At 34.1% G+C, this 18,838-nt stretch overlaps 1 protein-coding gene across 5 annotated transcripts in view; it reads right to left on the bottom strand.

Moving 5' to 3' along the window:
* GALNT13 (polypeptide N-acetylgalactosaminyltransferase 13) overlaps positions 1-18,838 on the bottom strand; it is a 445,911-nt gene that overhangs the window by 26,785 nt on the left and 400,288 nt on the right. For all 5 annotated transcript variants that reach the window (XM_084892276.1, XM_084892273.1, XM_084892275.1 and 2 more), the window contains exon 11: positions 9,186-9,284. In XM_084892276.1, the coding sequence (XP_084748402.1) occupies positions 9,186-9,284 (99 nt within the window). The remainder of the gene's footprint in view (positions 1-9,185; positions 9,285-18,838) is intronic.

Here is an 18,838-nt window from a genome sequence, read left to right as displayed (position 1 = left end):
TGACATCACCGTTTCCTAAGACACCTTCTAGAGACTCTCATCCCTTTTAGCCCAGTCTGGTGCCCCTCCTGTGGCTCCCACGGCCCATTTTCCAATTACTGCTACTTGATCAGGAATCACAGTAGAACTTTTTACTATTTCAACACTAGGAATAACTGAGCCTCTTCTGAAGCTGGTTTACTTCTACATTTTGACATAATGAATCATATAATCCATTTTGTACTTGTAGCTAGAAAGCTAAGAGCCAAATTGTGGCTTATTAAAATGAATATAAGATTTCAGGAAATTAATTTTAAGTACGTTTACAGTAAAATAGTAAAAGTGCTTTGTAGGTTGACTTGCATTGCCAATTTTTCCATAGCTTTTGAAAATAAAAAGTCATATGTGATCGATGTTAACTATCATTATGCAGAGATACATAAAATTAGACTGTACAATGTTTAGAAGAAAAACTAAATCTAAGAAACAGACAATATTAGTATTTAAGTTTTAGGAAACATTTAGGGAAAAAAATCTTACATCTGAGTAACTCCTACCAGGGAAAGAAAAGGGTTGAACACAATGGATTTGTCATTTGTTATTATGCCAGGAAATATTTTGGCCAGGTAAAACTAGGCAGAATTAGATCTTAATTTTAAGTTCTTGAAAATTTTAATCAACCCCAAGCTTAGTAGATGTTCTTTTAACATAAATAATAATGCAATTTATTTGAATTAAGAAAGTGTTATTTATGATTACTTGTTAAGTTCTTTTTATTTATTTTTATTTTAAAAAAATATATTTTATTAATTTTTTTATAGAGAGGAAGGTAGAGGGATAGAGAGTTAGAAACATTGATGAGAGAGAGACATCGATCAGCTGACTCCTGCACACTCCCATTAGGAATGTGCCCGCAACCAAGGTATAGTACATGCCCTTGACCGGAATTGAACCTGGGACCCTTCAGTCTGCAGGCCAATGCTCTATCCACTGAGCCAAACCAGTTAGGGCTTAGTTCTTGAGTTAAGATTAAAAAAAATTACAACAATTTTTAGAATCTCTGTGCAAAATTTATTAACTATTAATGAAAGAGGCCATTATCATTTAATATTGTAAGCATTCACTTTTAGTTATTTTATATTTTCCAATTTTTTTAAAAATGTAGGACTTAGAGCTTATCGACAATGTTCTCTGCTACAATGACATTAAAATTGAAAAGAGAATACAAAAAATCAAAATAAAATGGAATCTCCATAAGCAAAATTTCTGTAATTGAAACATTCTGTAGAACCAGGGTAATTTAAAGCTATTTTTTTTAGCTACCACTTCATTTCTCACAGTAGCAAGATGAAATAATATATATTTTTAACTTTGAGGTAAGTTTAATATCTTAGACCTCTTTTCCAAAGAGGTGAATTGCTTACAGATACTAAACTAGATTATTTCTGGAGTTTCTCCTATATTAATTTCCTGTGGCTGCTGAAACAAATAATCACAAACTTAAAGACTTAAGAGAATGGAAGTTGATTCTCTTACAGTTCTGGAGGCCAGAAATCCAAGCTCAGTTTCACTGGATAGAAATCAAGGTACCAGTAGGTCAGCATTCCCTCTGGAGGTTCAAGGCAGAATCTCTTGCCTCTTCTAAAGCTTCAGGGCAACTCCTTCACTTGTAACCACATCATTCCTTCTCTGCCTCTGTGGTCTTATTCTGTGTGTGTCAAATTGCTCTCTGCTTATCAGGATACATGTGATTGCATTTAGTTAGGGCCACCAGATAATCCAGAATAACCTCCCCATCTCAAAACCCTCCATGGAATCACACTGTGAAGCCTTTTTAGTTGTATCAGGCAACATTCACAGGTTTTAACGATTAGGATGTGGAAATCTTTGGAGGTCATTTTTCAGCCTATCATAGCTCCAAGTCTAGGCATTTTCAAAGAAACAATTTCATTCTCTAGAAAGATTTCTCCTTTATGTGGGTGAAATGCTGAAACTATTTCTGTGATAACAGCAGGTTCTTAAGTAACTTAGAAATTTTTGTATGAACTTTTTTACTCATTCATTTATATAGTAAGCAATTTTTGCTATAGAAGTATTAAAAAGGAAAAGAACTAATTATTGCTTTCAAGAAGAGTTTACAATTTATTTCTGAAGAGATGATGAATAAACATACATAACTGAATGACAGCATAAGGGCTAAAATGTAAGAGAAATATTGAGAAATAATAAAAAAATAAAAAAACGAGAAACAATTAAATATTATGAGTTCATAAAAAGGAAATATCAATGTAGATTGCAAAGTAGAAAAAATGCAATACTATATGAAGAAGATTGAGTTTTGAATTGGAACTAGATAAACTATGTAAACTATGGAACTGTGTAAACTAGAATTTTTTATGGTTAGAAAAGTAGGTAAAGGTCATACCATGTTGGTATAAGAAAGATGATTAGAAATTTTATTTTTTTGAAAAGGTCTGATCTGGCTATACTCAATAGAGTTGAAGGAGCTGTATAGGTGAGTTACAGGAGTTAAACTTACAAAAGTAAGAAGTGGTCAGGTTAGATAGAACTTGGGCTTGTAAAGAATGTTATTTTTAACGTGTAAAAGCCAGGCACTTAAAAAAAAATGTTTTGTTCATTTTTCTAGTTGGAAGTGATATGTTGGAAGGAGTCCTCACTTCATTATGGAATGTGAGTAGAGTGAAGATGGGAGCAGATTGGAGCTATGGGGAAGCAATATTGATAACAATTATAGTAATCAAACTATGGATGCAATCAAAGCCCAGACAGAGTAAGTAGAATTATTATTGAAAGAAAAGAATAGATAAAAATGACAATAGAAAGAATCCACAGGGCTTAGTGTCTAGTTTGGGGATGACAGGGGTGATGAAAGGTAAGAGAGGAAAATGTAAAAGATGGATTAAAACAAAAGGGGTGGGGATTGGTAAGCTATGTACACATATAATACCTTTATAAAAAAAAAAAAGACTTTGAGTAAAAGATGTAGTTAGCGATACATTGAGCTTGAGGCTACACTTCATTCAAATATAAATGTCATTAGTCAGTTTGAAACAATGGGTGGAAACCCAGTGACTGTTATGACTTTGAGCTTCTTTATAGATAAATTCGAGGGGATCGATTACCTAGGAAAATTAATAGGTTTCACTGGCTTGTACCTGTGTCCCAAAGGCTTTGTTGACATATGACTGATCTTGCAATTGAAGGCCCTGTTGAGACTTTCTCTGAAAGACACTAACTCTTGTTGATGGACATGAGGATGAGCAGAGACCTCATAATCTCCAGAAAAAGTGGACCAATGTAAAATGTTTGTTTTGGGATATTCTCTCCTACTGACATCATAGACTAACATCATCTAGAGTTTCTCTTATAGGCTAAGATAGTAAGGTTTTATTAAATGAATGATTGAGCCAAATCACCATTTCATCCTCAGTAGAATTTACTCTTCAAGTGGGAGCATAAGCCAAGACCAGAGATGTTCTCCCAACCAAGTATTAATTAGATTGAAAGGCTCTTAGAATAATTCCTATTTCTATAGAAGTTATACTAACTCTGCTCTCTTCTAGCTTGCATATATCCAACTCATTTAAACATTTAATGAATGGTACGTATTCATTCTTTCCTCCATTTCATTTCACTTGCAAATTCACTTCATGAAATCCCTGGTGAGTTTAAACTACATCATGCAAGTTACTAAAATTGGACAAAATTAGCGTAGAAGTGGCTTCTAAGTAATTATATTACTTATAAAAATGCAAACTTTAAAATGAATACATATGTGTTGAATGAATATATTCATTACAATCTGGGAGAACATTAGCATGTACTACTAAAATAATTAAGCTTTCTCTAGGAGAGGGTCCGTAATGAGAAAAGTATCTATAACTCTCAAAAAGTTGTAATATACCTGTTATAATGTTAGATTCTTCTTAAGTATAAATAATTTTAGAGGAGGAAGAGAAATCTGTATAAAAGTATAGATAGGACCTAATGGTCTCTTCTTTATCTTGGCAGACAAGGAGTTTTAATAAGGGGTTGGCATAAGCTTTCGTAAAGGCTTGCTACCTTGAAAAATTGCTCTGAATCACCTACTGCAATAAATTACATGGAATGTCTCTATGTGCTTTCTAGCTCTCTTCAAATGAGTGTCTTTAGGGAGAAAGAGAAACATTATAAACACATTTGCTAAACTATGAGCATTTTTATATCACTTAATGTTATTTGTATTTTTTAATTTGGAAGAAATGAATAAAATACATATGGGGGTTGCTCCCCACCCCTGCCCTGTTTTGTTTTGAAGATGCACTGCAATTCAAAGGGAAGCAGCACTGAATTTTAAAAAATTGTATACTGATACTTAATTTCAAATAAATGGTCATTTTAACAAATATATTAATCTAATTTGAATCCAAGTAAATTTGAAATAGAAATTAGTGTCAATATTTCAGTTGGTATAATATGTGCCCAATGAGACTAAGATCTATTTGCCAATTTTTGTATTGGTTCCTTTAAGATGATGTAAATGTCATTGGAAAGCATCTCATTAAAAAGAATGGTATTTCTACATCAAAAAGAGAAAACATAAAGGCAAACAATGATTGGAATACTGTTTAAAAGTCTATATATGAAAATAAACTGTAAACAAAAATGTTAAGTCAGAAAAATATCTGCACTGTGACAGTAGTTAATAATCTTATAAATAAAGTGTGATTATAAGTAGATAAGAGAAAAAAGAATCCTCTCAACCCCCAATAAAAACATAAGCAAAAACTATGACTTGGAAATTCACAAAGTATGGATGCCAATTTTAAAAATACTTAAGTGCACTGATAATGTTAGAAATGTAATCTACCTAATAAAAGAGCAACATGCTAATTGACCATACCTTTGTGATGCCCACCAATCAGGAGTGAGATGCAAATTAACCCAACAAAGATGGTGAGTTAATTTGCCTACACAGGCACTGAGCTGCTGGGGGCAGGGCAGGCCTCTAGGCAGCATGGGAAGGTGGAAAGGCCGCTCCAGCCAGAGCGAAGGCAGTGCCTGTAGCCAGGGGAAGGAAGGCCCATTCTTACACAAATCTTTGTGCATTGGGCTTCTAGTTTAAAATAAAATAAAATGTTTCTCCCATACTAAATTGACAAAGATGAAAAACAAATAAAATATAATTCCCAGTTAGGTTTGGCCACTGTGATCACAATCCTGGGGGAGTATGGTTGGGAATTAATATAAATGCAGTGAATATAAATTTGGCATAGTCAGCTGTTGTTTTTGTTTGTTTGTTTTTGTTTTTAATATATTTTATTGATTTTTTACAGAGAGGAAGAGAGAGCGGTAGAGAGCTAGAAATGTCGATGAGAGAGAAACATTGACCAGCTGCCTCCTGCACCCCCCCACCTGGGATGTGCCCGCAACCAAGGTACATGCCCTTGACTGGAATCGAACCTGGAACCTTTCAGTCCGCAGACTGATGCTCTATCACTGAGCCAAACCGGTTTCGGCTGTCAGCTGGTTTTAAGTTCAAGCTGGCTTTACCACCTCAATCACTTTATTAATCTCTCAGAGTTTACATTAGAATCATGAGTAGAATTAGGATAATAACATCATGTATTAGATTGCTGTGAGAATCAAAGAGGCTATCAGAGTGTCAAATGTCTATCAGAGTGTCTCTTCCTATTTTAGCTTTAGGAATGAATACAATATGGATGGGGGTTGCTTAGCTCCCCCAATTTTGTCCTATTAAATTGGTAAGACATTAAAAATGACAATTTGTCACTATATACTGAAAGACCTATACTGCTGAATAACTGCTGATATTTCAAATTTACTTCTGAACTTTTTTTTGTCTTTTTCTGAAAAGTTAATATGGGTGTTTACCGATTTTAGCTATAAGGTTATTGATGAGCCTTTTCTATAACAATGAAAGTTCACAAATAACACTTTGTGTTAAACAATAATAGATTGATTAAGTACATTATAATTTGCTCATTAATAATGCACCCTGTTTAAGTTAAGAAGTTACTAGCCAATAGATAGTTAAAAAAAATTTTATTTAGTTTTTGAATAGTGAGTATGTTTTAAGTTTGTGAGTGGAGCAGTATGCAACTAATAGTGCAATTAGAGAGAACAGTTATCAGTGAACTGTAGAGAAATGAAAATACACAGAGCATCTGGGGAATGGAAAATTTAAGACATATGTTTAGAATACAGGGATTATTAGGAAGACTATGCTGGAAAGCCAAATGGGAATACAATTATTATGAGCTTTGTATATCATAACTAATGAATTTCTACTTTATTCTTTGAACAGAGAGAATTATTGGAGATGTTACTAAAGTTTTAATTCTAATGTAGCATGTATGAAATGTATGGAAATAATGAGATGTTTTGACTCCTGCAGGTTAAAGAAGATATAGGATAGGATAAATATAGGGTCCCTCATTGTAAAAGGATTTAAGGTTAGGAGTAAAGGGATTACTTTTACCTGATATTTGATAGAAATATCAGAATTTAGTGACCAGTTAAAATTCAAAAGTTAAGTGTCTATGTTGTGATTCAATTTTGGATGATTGTGTAAAAAGGAAGAAATTGAATACATCTGAAAATAGTTGTGATTTTAATAATTAATTGGCAATAGATTCTAGAGCTCAGGAGAGAGGCTGGTGAAGAAATATAAAATCTGAGTCATTAGCATTGTAGGGGACAGAGAAATGCTTCCAGGAATCTACCAGGTACATTATCTTTTCAGAACTATAGAGAACACAATTCCATAACTTCTAGTAAAACACTTCCTACCAGTAAATTGTAAGTTCTTTATTTCACATGTAAAAATATAGGTTCAAGTTTTAATCAAATTCCTTTTTATTTTCATCCTTTTGAAAATGCTTAATGATCATCATAATATTACTTGCTAGTATAAGAGCATTTCAAGAACAGATAGGAATGGAGTGGCTAATTTTGTCATTATTATTTGGGGTAGAAGAATTTTATTATTAAGATTTTTAAAAGAGCACTTCAAGATGATCAAGTATTGAATTTAATAATAACACTCCACCTGCTATCTTGTTTCTCCAGTATTCCTGCTATAAAAAATTCCATACATTCTTTCATCTATTTATTTAACAAATAGGTTTTTTTAGGTACCTACTATATCTCAAGCCTTGTGCCAAATGCTGGGGATAAAGAGAGGAGAATGTGCTGGATATATGAGTGTTTAAGAAAAATATATCTAACCAACCACCTACTGAAGGTTAGCTTCTTAGTGATATCTCCAAAGCTTAAAAAAGAAAAGAAAAGAAATACCAGAACTCCTGTGCAGAGAGGAAATGTTTAAGGTATAATTGTCAACAGGCATGAAGAACATTCTTTTAAAAATGTAACTGAGTGGAGATACTAAAAAATCAGGGTTAACATTTGTTAATGACTTTTGTATAAAAGCAGGAGAGAGAAATTTGAATATTTTTATGGATTGAGGCTACTTTTAAGAATTCAAAACGAAATAATCATAAAAATAGATGCTGCTTCCATGGTAACAAAAAAAGGATAGCAATAAAAAAACAGGGAAGGTAGCTGTGAGAACAGAATCCTAAAATCTGTTCTTTTTTCAAGTAAGTCTAAAATTTAAACATGTTCCTATTATAAATGATCTTAGAAATATTTAGTTCTACCAAAGTATAAATCATAATAGGGTTTTATATAATGGGTTAATTTTTTCATAATATATATTTGTTAGAACTACAGGAGAGGCAGATTATTTTATTAGCTTAACAATATCAGAGGGCGTGTTGTGCATTTATCTTGCCTCTGGCATTAGTCACTAAATGAACATTTTATTTTTTTCTTATAGAAGTACAGAGAAATAACTAAGAACATAAAATAAAATAATAAGTAAATATAATAATTAATGGCAATAAGTACTGAATGTCTAGTATTGTCTAGTATATGCCAGGCTAGTGTTAGTTGTTTTTAGATTTTACTAATCTTTAGAGAAAAAAAATGGGGAAAATCTTTTATACACTTTATAGATAAAATATTAAAGAGATTAACCAAAGAACTTATATGTGCATCTATACATAACCCATGGACACAGACAGTGAAGGCCTGCGGGGCAGGGAGGTGGAGGGAGCCTCCAGTGTAGAGGGGGCCACTGAGGGAAATAAAGGGAACATCTATAATACTTTCAAGACTAAAGATACATTTAAAAAGTATTATGTAACTTACCATAAATTACCCAGGTTATACTAATGATACAAAATGATGTTCTTTTATTATAATACATATATACAAAATATGTGGAGTAAAAGTAAAATTTCCTATTTCAATTCAATCTTTTCACCAGAGGTAATCTATATCCCAGATAGATTTCTATACATATCTAATAGAGTAGATAATAATCCATATAAATATAGATATTTTAGATAATACATAGAAATGTTCACACGTATTTTTTTTTTTTTGTAAACGAGATCATTCAAAATAAATTGTATTGATTTTATTATCCTCTTTTCAATTTTGATAACAATACATACAGACTTCTCTCAGTCATTTTTCTGGCTATGCAGTATTCTATACTATGAATACATCATGATTGGAAGGCAGCTATGCTCACCACTATACCACCAACTCAGACAAATACATCATGATTGAATTAAATATTGCCCTCTTGGTAAATATTTAGTTGTTTTCACTGTTTGTGTTATAGTAAAAAGGTTCCACTAAACATTCTTGTACATATATTTATAGACATGAACAAATATTCATAAAGGTGAAAAATATTTATTTTAATTTCTATCTTGTCACTAAATTCATGATGTAGAGACATTAAAATATCTGTAGGTATAGGATTTCAGCTATTGTTCATTTCATTTATGAATTCCTGAGGTTCTAACATTATACATTTTGTCCTCATTTGCTCCTACATGGTAAAATGAGATGAGTCTGAAATATTGGGCTGTTCTCATTACTGCAGGCTAGTTGAAAGTTTTGCCCTTTTAATTAAATTCTGTAGTACTTTCGTAAGAAACTTGGGATAATAAAAGAGTGTAATTAGTTCTTAATTTGACTGCCCATTGATTTGCTAAACTAAGTCTTTATTGTAATTGAGTTGTAAGCCATGGTCTAGTGTGATAGTTTTCACAATATGTCTCCCCCCTCCAAATATGAAGCCAATAAAAAAAAGGAGAACTTACCTGATTTCCTCCCATACCATGACAGTTGAATATGCCCACTTTTTCATTTTCCTTGCGGCCCATGTTGTCTAAACATTGATTAGTCTCAACATTTCTTATCTAAAGGAGACACACACAAAAACTTAAGTCAGATAGAGATCAGAAAATCTTTCTGATATCAAAGTGTATATTGATAACAAAAGTATACACATGTAAGGAAATCTAAGAAGAACACATTGCTTTAAATTATGCATTTCCATTTTCTGTTTCCATTTTCAGATCCATATAAGTTTTTGAACCTCTACTGAAATACATGTGCCAACACTGGCATTGTCGTTAGCATCTACTCAAGAGGAGCTACTTGTTTACAGCATAAAATCAATGAAGAAGAGAGCATCTACTTATTATAAATTAGGAATTCTTCTACAGATTCTTTTAAAATTAGAACAGTGTCCAAATTCCATTATACTGGTAGTCTATTCTTGAGCTGTCTATATAGTACCATATGCAAATAAATATAAACAAGTTGGTTAAATATTCAAGTATATGTTTTTATAGATTGCTTCCAGTATTAATAGATGCTTCACTTTATATATTAATGGAGATTAATTACATTGTTTATTTCTGTAACTAAAACATATTAATACATCTTTTTATTCCTAATGCCAAACTTGATGAAAGCATTTGACCCTAAGAAAATCTATTGCAAGCCTAAATGGTGATTCCACATTAAAAATTCTTCAAAAGCAAGATTAAATTGTTAACTTTTCTAATATATGGAATGTTTTCAGTTTCTTCCTTAGTCTCAACCCCAAGGATGTATTTATTATACTTGTCCACTCTGCTTATCTCTGACTCTTATTATGACATGCATATTTTACTGTTTGCTCATAAATCACTTGGATATGTCTCCTTAGTTATCTATGGCTTAGATACATGTTTACTCATCGTGGAGAATGAATAAGAAGATGGATTATGTTTACACATTTTGCTTTTATGTATGGTACAGAACTCCATGGTCAAGGAATAATTCCTGGAATTGGAAAAAATGATGTGATTTGCATTAAAGCCCCAATTGGCAACTGAGAACAATGGGATTGGAATTCACACTTAGTAAGGGTTAGAAAAAACAGCACAGTGGTCAAACCCTGTTCTAATGGGTTGAGATTTTGAGCAGGATCATGGATGCTTTCATCAAGAAATCTGAGCAGCAACCCATAAGAAAGCACGGAACAAAATGCGGATTTTAGAGGGAAAGGATATAAGCTCCAAGAAGAAAATTGTGTCCAAATTGAGGAGATGGGGACAATCGGGACAAAGGAAACAGAAAGTCCAGATAAAAATAGAAAAGGTAAACAGAGTTAGGAGATCTCAAAAAATAAGGTACAGTTGTTGTTTTTTCCAACTCTTCAAAAAGTCCAGGAACAGGAGATCCAGACTGGTCAAATTAGAAATGTCTGCTGTGTAAACAGTTCCCGTCAAGGACAGCTGGAACATTTACCCTAACTATCCCTGCTGGGTAGAAAAGGAATTGGCTTTGTTATGAAAACCTCCTTTACTTTCCACCAGCACTCATTGTTAAAAAATTATTCACACAAAAGAACACACTGGCTTTAATCCTTCAAAATATCCTGAGAAGATCCTTCAACTAGTGAGTTTTAAGAATTCACAGCACAGTGTTCAGACCCTTCAGACATTAGAAGGAGACTTTTCACTGATTTATAAATGGATTGTATAAAAACACCTTTTCCAGTTTTAACTATTATCTGATTGCCCTGAATCAAATTCTCACGAGCATCCTTTCTAACCAAAGAGTAATACGTAAATTCACCATCACTCCAACACACAAGCTGGCTGCCCCCATGAGGTCAAAGATAGCTGTCCCCACATGGACACAGACCGCAAGATGGCCAGTGGGGGAGGGCAGTTGTGGGTGATCAGGCCAGCAAGGCAGGGCAGTTAGGGGTGACCAGACTAGCAGGGAAGTGCAGTTGGGGGAGACCAGGCCTGCAAGGGAGGGCATTTAGGGGTGACCTGGCTGGCAAGGGAAGGCAGTTAGGGGTTACAGAGCCAGTAGGGGAGGGCAGTTAGGGGTGACCAGGCCTGCAGGGGAGAACAGTTAGGGTCAATCAGACTGGCAAGGGAACAGATCAGACTGGTAGGGTAGTGGTTAAAAGTGAGCAGGCTGGCAGGCAGAAGTGGTTAGGGGAAATCAGGCAGGCAAACGAGTGGTTGGGAGTCTGCAGTCCTGGATTGTGAGAGGGATGTCCCAGATTGGAGAGGGTGCAGGCTGGGCTGAGGGACACACACACACACACACACACACACACACACACACTCTTGCACAAATTTCATGCACCGGGCCTCTAGTTTATTAGTAATGTGGGTGTTATCCTGGTCTCATTTCCATCAAAAACCCCACTACTTCCCTCTGCTTCCAAGATTGTAATATGATATGGTCATAAAATTGACAGCTCATATTTTGGGATTTGTGAGAATACCTTGCCACCTAATTTTGTTGTCAACATTGTCATCAATTTTTTATTTTGCTCTCCCTTAGGCTCCTTCTAATTTCATTGGGGAATTCAAGGACATTCATACACCATTTCACTGCTGCCACTATGTTTTCAGAATTCCAAAGCAGACTCATTTTGGGGACTGCAAGAAAAGAAGCTTGTTACAATTTTGACATTTTCTTACTTTTCTACAGAGTGGTTTGTTCGTTTCTGGACAAGTAATATCGTCCCTTAGAATGCAGCAGATGCTAAGAGGAACTTGACTGAAGTCTGATGAGGCCGGCTGCACGTGGGATCAAGGAGACTAGGCATAGACAGAAGTCAGTGGCTTTGAGCAGTTGCCAGAATGAGACAGGAGAGATGCCTACCACCACCACCACCACCAATACCATCCATCGGTAATAATAATTAGCAATTATGTAATTTCAAGTGTCAGGTGCTATTCTAAACACTTATGTATAATAGCTAATTTAAAATTTATAACCAACCTATTACCTCCACATGACAAACGAAAGCGTTAAGACACAGTGAAGTTCAGAAAGCTGCCCAAATAAGGAATTGAAAGTTGTGAGTTTGGGAGCTGCCCAGCCCTGACGTCCTGAGAGGCAGGCAGAATTCATCAGAAAGGGGGCCGGGGAGGGGCCAGGGAGGACTGAGTTCCAGTTGACCAGAAGTAAAAGTAACAATAGGAACTCCGGACAATGGTGGAAGCACATGGAACAAGATGTATGAAAACTGGTGAGGTTCAGATCGAGACTAAAAATAAGGTTTTCTTTCATGTCGCATGCCACACTGCTGGGCTGAGGTCACGTAAATGATTCCTGTCAGTGGCCAGGATGACATTAGGTACAAACAGGATGGGGCACAGAGTATCAGGGAACAGGGGTATCAATACCCATCTTAAAAAAAAAAAAAAAAAGGAGGAACCTATCTTAGGGATACAGTTAATATTTGAAAAGTTTATACCACTAGGCCTGTGATATCCAAATTTTTAAAAAATTCCATGCACATGTAGAAGGCAGGTTGATTTATATCAGATTGTTTCCAAATTAGTAAGCTCAACACTATGGGGATTTTCCACATTTTTCTTCAAAATATAAAAATGGTCACTAGTGTGTACTGGCAATCCTTAAAAAGAAAATCTTAATGCAAATTATAAGATATTGGCATGTCAGAAATTTCAAACCATATATCTCATCTTTTGAGATGCAAAGGATAATCATATTTAGGGTAATCTTATATGATTTTTAAAATCAAAACCTTTCTAAGAACATCCTGGGACCTCAGTCAAAGAATGTTGTATAAGCAAAGAAGTGAAATTTTTAGAAAGATCCTGATCTTCACACTGGTACCTGATAATACCAATTGCTTGGTCATGACGTTAAGAAAAATCTAGGCAACCAACCACTGAAGAATTCTATCAGAAACTCCTTACAGAGTTTGTTCTATGACTGGTATCAGCATAAAATATAGCACACTCATAATTCTGAAATCTGGAAGATTCTTTGGATTCATTTTTTTATTTTAGCAAGCCTTTTTCAAAATGTTTCTATTCACCAGCTTTTGCTCCCTCTGCTGGATCTTAATAGCAAGCAACAATGAGAACTCCAATTCTAAAAAGAGGCATTTAAGTATATTTTCTTTTTACCAAATTGTGAATAAATCAGAGGGATGTGTGCAAAACCTATATGCTTAATAAATTCAAGCTGATTTTGATTTAAAGGGCCCTGATTAATGACTGTGAAACTTTAAAATTCTGAATATGTGATACCTTAACCCCATTACATCAAAAAAGAACATAAAAAAAATGAAACAATTGCCCTTACCGGTTTGGCTCAGTGGATAGAGCATCAACCTACAGACTGAAGGGTCCCAGGTTCGATTCAGATCAAGGGCATGTACCTTGGTTTTGGGCACATCCCCAGTAGAGGGTGTGCAGGAGGCAGCTGATTGATGTTTCTCTCTCACTAATGTTTCTAAGTCCCTAATCCTCTCCCTTCCTCTCTATATATATTAAAAAAAAATCAATAAAATATATATATTTTAAAAAGAAATGAAACAATTTTATTTATTTTGGTAAATAGCAAAAACAAACAACACAAATCCTGGGAATATTCAGTGTATGTCTAACTTGCATATATAGTTTGTTGCAGTAGTTTTGTGTCAATATATATTTGAGCAATAAAATTAAAATTTGTTCTAGCCTAATTATCAGCAATGTGAATTAAAAGTATTTGGTGGCACAGTGGTTGGGCATCAACTTATAAAATAAGAGGTCATGGTTCAATTTCCAGTCAGGGCACATGTCTGGGTTGCAGGCTCCATTCCCAGTGGAGGGGTTTGCAAGAGGCAGCTGATCAATGATTCTCTCTCATCACTGATGTTTCTATCTCTCTCTCCCTCTTCCTTCCTCTCCAAAATTAATAAAAATATATTAACAATATTTTTCAGGTAATAAACTCATTTTTTTTCCACAGTTGAGTCAACCAGCCCAACATTCTTTAAAGTTATCCTCTAATGAAGAATAACATATTTATCCTGTCTGCACATATGCATATTCAGTTACCCTGGCATGAAAATTAGTTATTTTGGTACCAAAGAGTTTTAGAAATATAATCATGAGTAGAGAGAATGCCCCCATTTCTGTAACTCATTTATAATGAGGCTTTTCTTTTTTTTAAACTGGTTATCCTATTAAAAGGTCAAGAAAACTGTGAATCTATAAATAGATTGATCTCCTGATTACCAACAGAGAGGATAAAACTCTAAGTGCTTTTGCTTCTGCATTTGGCAGTAACTGATTATACAGTGAATCCCTGCAGCCAGGCAGCTTCATAGATCTCTATTTTTAGTAACTTAAATTTGCTCTTTAATGATAGCTAAGAATACAGTACCAATATGTGCCAATGCCTTAACTAGTGGTTATAGTTAAAAGATATAAGAGGGAAAAGATATGCTGAGGCCAAGTAGGTAATACAAAATGCAGAGACAGATATCTAAACAGCCTCAAAGCAAAGACACAACTGCAAATTTTAAGCCCCAGGAGCTAAGTCACTTGGCTCCAGAAATCCCCTTCTCTTTCTTCTTCCCTCTGGTACACTTGTGTTCCATTTAGTTCATAATACTTCCCTCTTCCCCCATACGCTGGCCTGTCATGGGCCAAAAATTTGGGTGAGAGATTACTGTGTCAGAATGCTATTTTCCAATGTTAAACTTAAATTACCCTTCATATGTGCAAAATCAGGGCCTGGCATGCTGAATCTACATTAGCTAAAGGACTACTGAAGAGAGAATGTAATGCTGTAAAGAGCTTGACTTCCTTATCCCATTATGATCTCCTTACTGAGTCTAAAAGGCACAAGCTTCATTAAGCTACTTAAGGTTTTAGTTCAAAGCAATTGCACAGCTTTTAACTTCTCATTCAAAATTGCATGAAATTCATGAGCTGGGTGAAGTAATATTCCAATTACCTGAGGAAAATAAAAACAAGAAATTAAGATATAACCATCTAACCTCAGTAATTCTACTGATGATTATTTTGGTGACAATCTATAATGAAAAATTGAACACTGTATTTGCCTCTATCTTCTAGTACAGCTAGGAAATTTAAAAAAAAAATCTACAGAGGAATGTTATATTCATCGATATATTGCAACATTAAATACAGGATATCCACAAAAATGTATACACATTTTAACAGCTGATAGCACAATTTTGAAAATGAAATGTATTTTAATAAATACTGTCTTTATATATAGGCTTTGAGATATAATGAAACTTAAGAAAACTGGAAATTGTTAAATCTTAACAATTTCCAGTTTTCTTAAGTTTCAGTATATCAATTTCACTTGAAATTGAGTAGATATGAATATACTATAATAACATAATTTTGTTGTCTTGATAAGTAGCTTAGACATGTGATATCTCTTTGAGGTTCTAATTATTTGATAGATAGTACCCCTATAAATAAGGAAAATAGGTCTTATATTATTTTAATAATAGTTAATGATAGACAATAAGAAATACAAAGCTTTAAGTAAATTATTTGTCCATTAACAGATCATCATCTCAAACTCATTATCAAAATGTGTATCTTAAATTGTGTATACTTGACTACAAAAAATTGAATTGAGAAGTAGTGCTCAGTGAATTTGTCCTTTGTTTCCATGGAAACAGTTGCTGGATTGCTGGTTTTAAAGTGGAAAACTGTAGTACATTATATCCCAGAAAGTTCAAAACTTATGTCATACAGACTTTTAAATGTGCCAGGTTCTTGAAACAGCACTTCATAGCATGCCTATAATACCTATGTAAGAAACCTTTGATTTCTCTGAGTTTCTTGGTTCTCTCTTGCCATCCTCCACCCAGTAGAAAAGCTTAAGAATAAAGGTATTTCCTTATTTGACTTTCCATCCTTACTATATAATACTGGTTCCAGCTTAAGCCCTTATTTACTAAAGCATTTTGAACACATAAAATATAATAATGTAATCTATTTTATTCTTCTAGTTATAAAGAATGTGAGCTTTAGTGTCAGACTAAATTCAACAGCTAGCTAGTTCTATTACCCATAGGTTAATCATATACTTTTTCTAAGTCAGTTTCCATATTAAATGGAAGATAATAACAAAACCCAAGTCATGAGTTGTGATTTTTAAACAATGTAATTGCAATAAAGCATCTAGAATAATGTTTGACATAGTAATAAATCAATAAATGGTATCAATAATAATTACAATAACTGTATTGGTGCTGCTACAACTTCTTGCCAGGCACAGTGCTGAATTCCCTGAATCTCCAGTCATCACTATAATCCTGTATGATTATCTTCATGCTGCAGACAGGTACCAGAGAGGACACCTAGTGCCACTCAAATTGTCAACTGTGGGGTCCAAATTTAAACCCTCTTCTGCTTGATTCCAAGGCCTGGGATTTTTTTCCAACATGACATACTGCCTTTTCTGGATATGTTTCAAAAATCCAGAAAGGCACAATATCTCTCTTTCAAAGCTTTTCAGACTATTTCTAGAAATTAAAATATGGCTACCTGATCCATTACAGAAGATAGCTAATTCAAAATCAGTAAGGTTGTAGAAAGAAATTTGCCCACACTATACTCTATTTTTACTTTTTCAGGAAGTCAACTAATTAGATTTCCTTGATGTAGTGCAGGAAAGCATAAAATTGGATGTTTAACTTGGAAGTAAACATCAAGGTCTCATTTCAGAGCACTGAGTCTTTCTCAGGAGATATCTGGTGGCCTTAGAGAATTTCCATAAAGTCCTCTTTACTCACACCGGTCATGTTATATGCTGTGGTTATATCTCCTTTTAGGAAAAGTAATCTACGTTTACTGGTCACCTGGGTCCACTGACAACAATAGGAGAAATACTCTACCACAAGATTAAAAAAACTCACTTTTTCTAAGGGTTCAGGCAGGCTTATGATTGTTCAAGCCAACTTTTCAGTAAAGAAATGAGAGTATTAACTATCATATTGGGGATCTCCAGTAAACTGCAATATAATAACTAGCATGCAAACACTGTTCGAGTTTAAAAAGCACTGTCTTATATGTCATGTACTGTATATAGATGCTGTGACATTGGTGCTAAAATGGGATTTATTACATACTAGAGGCCCAATGCACGAATTCATGCACGGGTGGGGCCTTTGGCCTGGCCAGAGATCAGGGCCAATCAGGGCCGTTTCACCTAGTCTCGATTGGGGTTGATCAGGGCCAGCCGGCCAGGGAGGGACTGCAGGAAGGCTCCACAGTGTGTCTGGCTCTCTAGGCCAGTCCTGATTGGCTGGAGCTCAGCAGAAAGCTAACCTACCAGTCGGAGCACCTGCCCTCTGGTTGTCAGTGTGCATCATAGCCACTGGTTGACTGGTCAACCAAAAGGTTGACCAATCGGTTGGATGCTTAGCATAGTATGCTTTTATTATATAGGATTTGGAAACAATGGCAACAACACCACCCTCCCATAAAAACAAACAAAGTAAGTGTATAAAACCCTGAGGCACAGGACTAATAAATGACTAAAGTGATACATTCAGTGTTATTACATATAAATCTTCGCTCTACGTTATTCTGATTAAGGTTAAGTATCTGTAAACTGAAAAATTCTATAGAGATATTTACATGGCTAATGAGGAAGTGGCAATTTGTCAACAGTGCATGGATATAGTACAGAAAAATAGCCGTCCAGAACAATTCAGCTAAGGACCATTCGGTTTGAGTCCTTTTTTTCTTTAATTATTTTTTAATTAATCACAAGTAACTTATGTGTGTTTGTTCTTCATTTGAAATTAGCATTTTTATAGGTCATATTGGGATATCTGAAAATTTATAAAATTTGAGCTAATACTTTTTTAATTCATTGGCAAAAAAAAAATCTGTAACTTTATCCACATGTCACTTTATATTTTAAAGTTACAGATTTTTTTTGCCAATGAATTAAAAAAGTATTAGCTCAAATTTTATAAATTTTCAGATATCCCAATATGACCTATAAAAATGCTAATTTCAAATGAAGAACAAAATTAATAATTCTTTTCCAAATGCATTACATCATTACTGTTGAAATGCTTTAGTTACAACCACTATTAAATTAGTTTTTATTCCCAAATCTAATGCCCATTAGGTGGAAATTACAAATAAGGAAAATATAATTCAAAAAGGAATAATTCTTACTTTGAACAATTAAATATATATTATGAATACATGTTTGTATAGTTATGATAAAGGCAATTGTGTATTTGCAAAGATAATATATATTTTGAAAAAGAATGGCTCTCAGTGGACCTACAAAGTCCAATTTTAATAATAATTTTGATAATAATACTAAGGTATTACTCGCAGTTTTCGCTGTCACTTCTCAGAATGTGCAAGGAGTCTTCCAAAGACTACATGGTGTGTGATATTACAATAGATTGAATACCGAAACAGAGATCAAGGATAACTACTATTAGGCCAGATATTAATGCAACATATAAAACTATATATAATGCTAATCTTCTTACCATTTGATTTTTGCTTTGGAAAATATATTTTCAAAAACATTACTTATGTATATTAACATATAACAAAATCTTTAGTGAATTAATAAATAGGTCTTAAAGTTATCAGTTTTAATTTCAATACAGTAAATCTACACT

The sequence above is a fragment of the Pipistrellus hanaki genome, assembly GCF_964339955.1.
Source record: "Pipistrellus hanaki genome assembly, chromosome: 8".
NCBI classification, from domain to species: Eukaryota; Metazoa; Chordata; class Mammalia; order Chiroptera; family Vespertilionidae; genus Pipistrellus; species Pipistrellus hanaki.
Note: the sequence above shows the minus strand (reverse complement) of the source record. Positions and strands in the feature narration are given on the sequence as shown.